General features: G+C 36.8%; 1 protein-coding gene across 2 annotated transcripts; it reads right to left on the bottom strand.

The window, feature by feature from the left end:
- Window positions 1-514: 514 nt before the first annotated feature.
- LOC107766276 (nonsense-mediated mRNA decay factor SMG7) lies at window positions 515-8,025 on the bottom strand. Of its 2 annotated transcripts, none has more exons than XM_016585034.2 (8): window positions 7,763-8,025; window positions 6,386-6,514; window positions 5,511-6,122; window positions 5,197-5,319; window positions 4,006-4,238; window positions 2,019-3,919; window positions 1,768-1,907; window positions 515-1,073 (listed from the first exon to the last, which is right to left on the bottom strand). In XM_016585034.2, exons 2-6 carry the CDS (start codon window positions 6,455-6,457, stop codon window positions 2,038-2,040), a joined length of 2,922 nt encoding a protein of 973 aa, XP_016440520.1. In that variant the 5' UTR covers window positions 6,458-6,514; window positions 7,763-8,025; the 3' UTR covers window positions 515-1,073; window positions 1,768-1,907; window positions 2,019-2,037. The 2 variants fall into 2 exon arrangements, with proteins under 2 accessions (XP_016440520.1, XP_016440514.1); XM_016585028.2 differs by having other exon boundaries at window positions 515-1,056.
- Window positions 8,026-10,202: the final 2,177 nt, after the last annotated feature.

Genomic DNA, 10,202 nt, shown 5'->3' with positions numbered 1-10,202 from the left:
TTTTAGTGAGGAATTTGATTTTTCAACTTATTAATCTTTCAAGATATTTCTTTTGTATTAATTTATAAAGTAGGCATGCAACTAGAATTTTTATTTTATAGAGTACTAGTTTTTGTAATTTGATACAAGATATATTTTGTACAAATTTCATAATAATTGACACAGTATAATCGTGCGGATATCTAATTATTTTGCTTTCAACTGTTAAGACAGTCAAATATACTTACCATTCATCATTTTAGCTTGTATTATTTTTCTTAAAGTTTAGATGTTATACATCACACATGTTTAAACGATTATGATTTTTTGTTTTTTAAATTGTATTGATTGACATGTAGGGTATACGTACATACCCAGAAACTAGTATATTAAAAAGCTGAGGTCAGACGATCACATTTAGACATTTTATAGCGCAAAAAATTGGTGGAAAAATAAGAAAAGGAAACAACCATAGATTTCACCTAAAGATAAGGAGCATACCAAAATAAAAAGGGAGAGGGAAAAGTAGGAAGGGTTGCCTTGCTGGAAAAATGAAACACCAGCATCAAGATGACAAAATATCAACCATCCAAATTCCAACCACAGGACAGCAATTGTAACTGGAATAATTGCATACATGGTCCAAAGAACAAACAGGATGATTGCCACTACTGGACAGTAGCAACAAACAGGAAAAGTTTAGATAGTCAGAAACTTTCACGATACATACTTATTTCCATCTAAATCCACAAGTACTCCAACGACAACAAATCCTTCTTCACGATAGGCAAAATACCCTCAGAACTTCAAAGTCAGACACGGGAACTGCCAAGACATCTACCGTAAACGTTTAATAGTAGGAAGTTGCTCATCATGGCATGTCACAACTCTTTTTGAGATCATTAAACCGGGTTGATTTACTGTTGCTTCTGCTCCAACCAGATTACACCACAGCCTGATCTCTCAGCCGCATAAAAATCAATCCAACCAAGTCAAGGTTCTTAATTTGAAAGCTCCCAATTCCAGCACCTACTGACATCGGTCTCTACTCAACCAGTTTGAATAGCTCGGCACAAGCTGCACCAAACCCACAACTGTCCATAAGATGACAACAGAAAAATTACGACATTTGTAAGCACAGGCAAATTAACATCGATAATCTTCCAGTACATTAACATTAACAACCTTGAGGTATTAAAAGAAAGGAAAAAGTCTGAGCAGCTTTACATTGGAGTTAGGCAGTAAAGAATTGGACAAAGCCCTACTTATTTTGTTCCCTATTCTGCCAAGTTCAGAAGGAAAGAAATACAGGCATCCGGATCTAACTCTTCATTACCCAGACTCTCCGATGAATAACAGGACAACTGCCACCAGGAACCAGGCCAATCTGACACCAAGACATGGTATAGGCAAGTGTAGAGTAGTTCAAAGTAAATATATAATCTTGGAAGAAAAGAAAACGGAAGAGGTTTCCAACAGAGATCTGCTGTCCAGAAAGAACCAATCCCCGGCTTGCTTGAGTATTTCCCCCTAATAAAGAAAAATAGAAACGGTGGGGGCGGTGGGGGGTTCGGGGGTGGCCCGTACTTCCTAATTGCTCAGGACATGCGGAGCTTGTTCGAAAGTATCAAAAGTTAGCCGGAGGACCTACTCTTGTATGACTCTTCGGGACTTAGAATAATCAAAAGCCCGCCGACACAAACCACATGGGCACACTTAACAGGTCAAACAGTTGTCAGAACGAGAGAAGGGGGGAGAGAAACGAGAAGAAAAGGCAGCGGCGAATACCTGCTCAACAGCGAGTGCCTGCAACATTCCAAGACCATCCATGCTGCAATAAAAAACATAATAACCTTGGCCACAATGCAATAAGATGGTTGAACTTCGTAGCAACAGGCTAGAGGACATTCTCCTCAGTAATTGTTAACCTGTACAGCATGGAAACACAATTGAGAGAATGTATACTGTGGTATATGAAGAACAGTCTGATTCGTTTCAGTAACTTTATAATTAAAAAGAACAAGGAAGATGCATTTCACCATCTAGTCTCCCTATCCATCACACAAGGTAACGATCTTGCCACAGGGACTGTCCTCGATACTGCTGAGGCAGTGCAACAGATTGTTGATTTGCTTTCTGAATATCTGACTGCATGTGCACAGAGGGCACCTGTTTCCCAGGGAAAGGGAAGCTAACCATCCCGACTAAGCTACCACTGTTGCTCACAGAGTGGTATGTTTGTGTTGAATGATTGTGAGAGTTATTGTAACCAATGCTCTGATGTGTTGAAGGTAACTGATATCCGTTCAACCAGCTATAATCATCCATACGATAGATGGGATTGTTTTCATTCTTTAAGGTCAAAGCAGATGATGAGTCATCTACTTTCGAAGCAGCAGAACCAAACCCTGGAGGTGGACCCAGATGCCTAACAGGTCGGCTCACTGGATTTTTCTTAATTCCTGTCGAGACAACTGATGAAGATTTCATTGACATGCTATCTGAACCAGCTAGTGAGGATGTAAGTGAACTGAAGATAGATGGTATAACAGCCTCTGGAACCTGGACATGAATATTATTTGCAGTGCTAAAATTCACAGACCGGGGTAAAGGGACTGAATATGCTGCAGGTGGAACCATTTCTGGATGATTTTGCAACTCAGCTTCTGTGGTTCGTCCATTTCCCATCAAGTTAAGGCCCCCCACCAATCCATTCATAACAGCATCTTGCTCTACAGACCACATGGAAGCACTTGTTTGGATTGGCTGCACATATTGGGCATTGGTATGAGCAATGCTTGTTGGCTGCCTTACATTTGCACTCCAAGCATTCTGCAAGCTCAATCCATCAAGTGCAGATGAAAATGGCCCCATCTCCCTACAGATATTAACAGAAGCCATGCTAACACCAGAAGGAACACTGGCAGCGCTAATAACAGACACAGGAACTGCTAAGGTCATTGTATTTGAAGAGATGCCATTCACTTTTTCCATCACTGACGGCTTAAAAACGATAACTTCGTCTTCTTCCTCACATTCCACATACAATTGCTGCTTTGGCTGCAGATCTCCGACATTCATCAGTCCAGCATCTGGACTTTCCAGTTCAATACCACTTAATTTAGCAACTTCCCTGGAGCCATTAAGTTGATAATCATCAGAAGTTTGGGGCTCAAGGCCAATGACAAATTTCTTTCCCCTGGTGTCAAAATATATTCCCTCTTCTCCAACCCGGACCACATTAGCAAGAGCCTTTCCAGCTGCTATCATCCTCTGAAGACGTGCCTTCTTCTCTTTACTTCCACTATCACTACCAAAAGAATGTTTCCTTGAGAAGTCAAGGATAAGCTGAGCTGGAAGAAGAGGAACAAATCCTCTAAGTTCAAAGTCTTCCGGCAACGCAAGACGATTACCACTCTCACCTTCATCATACCTGCTCATATTGGAAAAACATGTTTCATCTTCATCTTCATCGACAAACTTAGACCCAGTCGCCAAGAGCTTATTAAAAAAAGTGATGCAGTTCTTCCAGAAAAAAGATCTAGCCCTTGCTTGTTTTTCCTCTGATTCATTACCAAATGCAATATCTTGATGGCATGCCAACCATTCTACGAAAACCAAAACACCAGGCAATAAGAAGCTAGATGAGGGATCATTTAATTGGATACATCTCTCAACCACATGACCCATGAACTCAAAAGCAGCAGTAAATGCATTCTGTAGAAGAACTGATCTCTGTAGAATCTCAGAATATGATTGATTATCACTTTCCCTTATCACATTATGGATGGTGAATATTAAGATAGCGACGAGCCTGACAATTGCCAGTCTACAGTCTGCAGCATCGAAACCAAAATTATACTTCTCATCAGACCCAGAAGAGAGAAGCTCAAGCAGATCAGCTTTAACCGATGACAGCACTTCTTCAAACGTCTCCAAGCTGATTAAAGATGGTAACAATATAGTGTCATCACTTGGTTATGGTGTGTCCAAATAGCAGATATTTTTTTTAGATAGGGATCATACCTAGTGCGTGTGAAGAGGATACCATTCAACCGAACGAATCCCATCCTGAAGGTTTTGAAGATTTCAGATATACTTGAAGCTTTTTCCTTGGGTAAACTTGCTTCAACCTTTACATCTTTCAGAGGCTTCCTTGTTTCACATTTACCTCGTCCTTTTCCAGTTGTACGTGAAGGTTCTGCCTTGATGAACAAAGCCTTAGCATCCCTTGGCAGCTGGGAGTAACACTGACGATTCTGTCATAACAGAGAAATCATTTTTTTATAAGGACCATAACAGAGAAATCATGACACTAACTCAAGTATACGACCCATTGCAACAGTAGAAACAGTCCAAATGAGAAATACAGATGCCCAGAAAACTTTAACATGAAAGAGTCTTTGGACAGAACTTGAACACTTGAAAAAGATCAACATACACTAGATAAGCACATCTTGGTCACTCCTTGACAACAAAAAGAATGGAAATCAAAGTTCCATACCCAGCAGCAACTGAAAAGATGTATGTCGGAGTTCCACTACAAGATCTCAGGAGCTTCCTATAAATGGATTTAGGTGTCTATATTGCTTGATAAAGAAAATTTCATAATGATATAATTTAAACGTCATCTACACCTTTGATTTATATTGTTCTTTTTCTAAGTAAACATTCAAATTTCCTTTTTAATTTTGTACTAACCATGGAAAGTATGTACTACTACTCTCAGGTTGGATCAATTTTTTCTACTTTCTCATCACCTCTATCAAGAATGAAACTTTCTCAACCCTGGATTTGACCATCTGTGGTTAGAAAAGTCCTTAGTACGTTGATTCTTTTTTTTCGAATGAGGTAGTTTCATTGATGGCATCAAGAAGATGCGACAAGTACAAAAAGAAAGGCAGCTCCATTACATAGTATTATTTAATATATAATCAGTGATAACAAAATCCAAAAGTGGATCACTAGTATTTACAGAAGAGAAGTTATTCCAGCAAAAAAGAAGATAAAGACAACTAGCTTTTAGGAAGTGATTTGGAGTTGAAATTCCATCAAAACATTACGACTTCTTTCCATCCATACACACCAAAAAAAAATACTTGCAGGGACCATTTGCCAGATTTTTTAATTGATTTTCCAGCTTTCCCTGAACTCCGGATAAAGATCTAAAACAAAGACCAACAAGATCTTAACGGAACAACTCAATAAGCTGCTTACCTTCTCAAACGCAATGATTAAGTTGTCCCTTGCAGTGGTAAAAGGATTCTCTACTGCAAGACTACGAAAATACCTATAGATTGCCACCAACTCATCACTGGAATAGGAAGCCAGTATTGCAAGCTGAGAAAACAGCACAATCAGCTAATCTTCGCAAATATAAACAATAAGATACCAACTATTGAATAGGAAGATTACTCAATGATCTCTTCTTTCCATGCCTTAACACCCCTCTCCAACTCTTGGGGATAACTAAAGATTTCTCACTGATTATTTTAGAACAAAACCAATAAAAATAAGGCAATAAAAGGTACCTGATGATGAGGATTGCCACTTGAAGGCCAAAGTGAAGAAGCTTGCAGGTAATAACTTGATGCTGCTGCAAAGTCGCGAGCTTTAGATTCACCCTCACCATATAAGCCTTTGTACCGAGCAAGATCACCCAGATAAATCAAACAACGATGGCAGGATATCAAGCCTTTCTTCAACTCCATAGGTTTTTTGCCATCATTAAAAGAAGAAATCTGATTCTCTGGATCATCAGAGAAACCTCCTAGTGGCAGGCCATACTTTGCCCTGATTTTCACCATCAAATCATGATAAAATCCAGTTGCTTCTGAGAGAAAAGTCTTTAACTGCGTGCGAATCTTTGTGATGTTATCTGGCCCACTGCGAGGTGGACCTTTCCCATTCTGAGAAGTGGTTGATCCATTTGAAGCTAGTGCAGCATTGAAGCGTGCACGGAGTTCCTCAATTCTTCTATAATGTAACTGCCACAAGGCATATTCTATTTCATGCTGTTCAGAAAAAGCATGATCCTCAAGGATGATAGCTTCATAGTTTTCCCGCATTTGTTGCCATGCGTTCGGGTCAGAAGAAACTCTTGCTTGTGCTGCTTTTCTACGCTTATTCTCCAACTCCGCATTCTTAATAAAATAAGTGAAAAACGTCACTCACATGGTCCAAACAAGCAGATATGTATTACTATCTCTAAACATTAAATGAACACAACTCAGTGCACTTGTACATACAGCACTCCACAACTCTGTATGTGGGTCAATAATTTTTTTTAATAAACTATGTATGTGGGTCTGTAATACATATCACTATATGGCTATTACAGTGCAAATCATTCTAGACATCAATAACTTAAATGGTAAATCATCGAGGCGAGAAAGCAAATACCGACCTTATTGAAGAGGCGCTGAACGCATTCCCGCGACGAATGATCTAAACTGTTATCCATTGGAATGGCCATCATATATCAAGCAGATATAAGTAGGCCCCTTAAAGTAATTTTAAAAGCAACACATTCAATCTGCAGGACCATAGCAGAATCAGATCTCAAAAGGAAAACATGAGAACAGAAAAGGAAAAAAAAAACTGCAATCATTTACACATCAAGGAAAGATGCAATGCACAAACAAGAGTAGAACTCGGAAGTAAATCTAGTCATTACATTGCACAAAGGCTTTCAAAATGGTTAGGTATTGGTTTTTCTTGTTAGTAGAGATAATATCAAGGCAGGTCAACCCTCATCATGCTAACACTGAAATTTAGATGCCCGTATCAGACACCATCCACATACCCACTGTGATTAATGTCTTTGTCAATAGAAGAAGCATGACAATTCTTCTCTGAGTAGATACTTATCACAATGCAATCGTTTCTTTTATTTGATTGGTGAAAAATCCATATATCATCTGAAAGCTTAAGCATGCAAAATCCACGTTTCAGCCGCAAAACCTTTGTCTCAAGTTTACTTCGAACTCCTACTTAACTAAGATAATTAAGAATCTAAATCCTCTCGAATAAGTCGAAGAATACATGTTAATTTACTATATACATATAAAAGCACAAAAATAAATGCACCCATGGCTTATTAGTCCTAGTGGCAAAGGTTGAGGGACTTGTGACTTACGTCACGGGTTCAAGCACTTCCATATGCGAATTAAACCCAACATTTAAGTGGGGGAGGATAGAGGGGCAAGCCGATTATCCAGGAGTTTCAAAGGCTACGGTTGGTCCTAAGGGTTGGCCCCACACGGATTTTTCAGTCATCAAAGGGGGAGGGATAACTAGCATCAATGACACGGGCTCAAAGAGAACAAAACAGATATAGAGGATTCACATAGTGGAATCACCTAGTTTGGGATTGATGCGTAATAATAATAGTTACTGTTGTTGCCTACCTTCCTCTTCCCAGGCAGCAATACCTATCAACAGGATTGGATTTTTGCAAGTACACCCACATATAACAGGCTAATATTTGTATGCATGACTATTTGTACTTCAATTGAACCGAACCCTACCCTAAGCCAGGCTCTATCAAGCTGAGGTAACTCTTTCACCTAATTTACCTCATACTTTATGAGGAATATAACGAAAAAAAGCTTAATATAATGATCAACAAGGGAGCAGCAAACAACCCCCAAATTTTTGTCCATACCCTAACTACAAGAACCCCAAAATTTACACGACAACAATTTAAAACTGATGAAATTTCTATTCGATCATCAAAATTATCAAAATAAAAAATATGAAACAGAAATTTCGTAAGACTTACCGGAATCCCTAGAGCAGATCCAGGGAAATCCTCAGATCCCCTTCGAATCGCCTCGATTCCTTCAATTTACTACAGTACCCTTTTATATTATGTATATCTATAAGTATTGGATAAAGATGAAGAGAAAAAAGCTAGGGTTTGGAAATTTTAGGCCTAATCAGAAGCCATTAGTGGAAGAAAAAGAGAGAAACGAAGAGGAAGAAGAGGAGAAGACTTTTATTTACGTGAAATTCAATGGAAGGCTTTTGTTTTCTTGGTGGGGTCTAGGTGGTTCTGACACCGTCAATGACTCTATCCTACCAAATTTCCTCCTCCTTTTTTTCTTTTTTTTTTAATTATAGATTATAGTCAGAGTTGGAACCTTGACTTTGTGTGATATTTTTCCAAATTTCTCCTAATTATTACTCTACGAGTGAAAATTTATATTTATCTATATTATATTAAAAGACGAAGGTCCTAAGCGAAATATCGTTCGTCTTATTTACCCCTTAAATAGTCATTTTATTATTTTTCTTTATATAGTATTAATCATTCAATTTACTTTCCTAATATTTAGAAATAGTCATTTAATTACTTTCTTATTTAGGACCTTGATTTAGAAAAGTGAAAAACACATTCCTAAAATTCCTATCATAAGTAAATGAGAAAAGTACGTTTTAGAGAAGGAATTAAAATATCTTCGATTCCTAAAATCTTAAGTTAATTAAAAGAAAATATATATTTCAAGAAGGAATCAAATTATTTTAAATTCTATTTTTTCCTATGCATAAATAGAAAAGGATAATACATTAAAAGGAAACTCTTAGCTACTTTTTTATGAGCAATTTTTCGGCAACTTTGTCAAACAAAAAGTAGAATCCTTTATTCCTTTTAAAAAAAAACTTTTCTATTTACATGCTAAATTTTGAAATGTTATATATTTACTTTGAATATATATAATTATGTAATCCATAAATATAATTATTTAGGAAGGGATTGGGTGGAATGAGTTCTTTTGGAGTGTTCCTACTTTCTCATGTGGTGCATAAGTTAGAGTTAAATAAAAATCTTTGAGATGAGAAGAAACATAAGACTCAAAAAAGGGGATTAAATTGGGAGTGTGTGGCTGACGGCCTACGAAGATGACTGAAATACAGATCGGTTTACCTAAATTATAGGAGTGTATAGGGTACATGCAGAATAAATTTGTTCTTTTTATATATTTTTTATTGATTAACACGATAGACACGTGCAACGCACGTACACTAAAAACTAGTATTAAAAATAATGTGTAACTAAATCAACTAAGTTATTAAATACACAGTTAGTTCTCATTGTCACACCTCCTTTTTCATACCCGCGCTAAATTTGTACAGCGAGGTCACTGGTCACTATTTTTGTTTTCTTTTGGAGTGCTTGTCCGTGAAGCAAAAATCACGTGCTTACACTCATTACTATTGGTATCAGGTAATTTTATTTATAAAGTTTAAACAAATAAAAAGAACTTATATATCCTCGATTTTAGGTGAAAAAAATCATGTCATTAACTTGTAAATACCATTGTTATTTTCTTTTTAACTTGTAAATACCAATCAGAGTATAAAAATAAATTCTTTCATGTACTATAACAGACTCTAAGAAAAGTTTTCTAGTCAACAAATATAACATGATAACGAAATGAAATGTAAAAGTCCATAACAATTGTCAACAATTGAATCAAACTCAAAGTCTCAAACGCACGCCATTAAAGACGAATTACTGTTCTCTTATGTGCAACCATGACTTGGGGGTGGAATTTTCGTCAATGCTACAAATAATACTATTGGAATAATATAAGCTATTGTTGCCAATGGAAAGGTCTTGGGAGTCCTCTAAAATCCAAATGAGAGTTGGATGCTATTGAAAGTTAAATTAACTTTTTTTTTTCTTAAGTGCGGTCAAATCTCTCTGTAACAGCTTCGTTTGTTTCGAATATTTTTAAAAGTTCTAGTAAAATGTTGTTATAGAGAGCATATATTATTATTATATAACATAAAAATTGGTTCCGGGTAAGCTTGGCTTTTATAGTGAATTGTTGTTATTTAGGGATGTTGCTACAGTTAAACCTTTCTTTTCTTTTCTTTTTTGAGAAACTTTCAGAAACCACTATGTTTTAGTGGTTATTAGCTAGTTGTAGCTACCATTTACTATATTACTTCCTATAGCTATGTTTTCAGATTTTTTTAGAGTGTATTCGATGTATTTAAGCTATTGTATTCATGAATACAATAGCATTTCTAGGCGTGAAACAGGGGATTACAGCTAGACAGATTTTTGTATTCGAGTGTATTCGAGTGTATTCATGGCGTGAAACATCGGATTACAGTTGGACATATTATTGTATTCGACTGTATTCACAGAATGAAATAGGAGATTACACTATTTTTAAACGAAAAGTGAATCAATTAATATAATAGACTCC

The sequence above is a fragment of the Nicotiana tabacum genome, chromosome 5, assembly GCF_000715075.1.
Source record: "Nicotiana tabacum cultivar K326 chromosome 5, ASM71507v2, whole genome shotgun sequence".
NCBI lineage: Eukaryota > Viridiplantae > Streptophyta > Magnoliopsida > Solanales > Solanaceae > Nicotiana > Nicotiana tabacum.
This window is presented reverse-complemented; position numbering and strand designations above follow the sequence as displayed.

Coding starts and splice junctions, on each gene's coding strand:
- LOC107766276 (XM_016585034.2), bottom strand. CDS start 6,457: ATGATGGCCATTCCAATGGATAACAGTTTAGATCATTCGTCGCGGGAA. Junction 4,239..5,196: donor TAATCATTGCGTTTGAGAAG/GTAAGCAGCTTA, acceptor CTGTTATGACAG/AATCGTCAGTGTTACTCCCA. Junction 3,920..4,005: donor ATCCTCTTCACACGCACTAG/GTATGATCCCTA, acceptor ATCTTTAATCAG/CTTGGAGACGTTTGAAGAAG.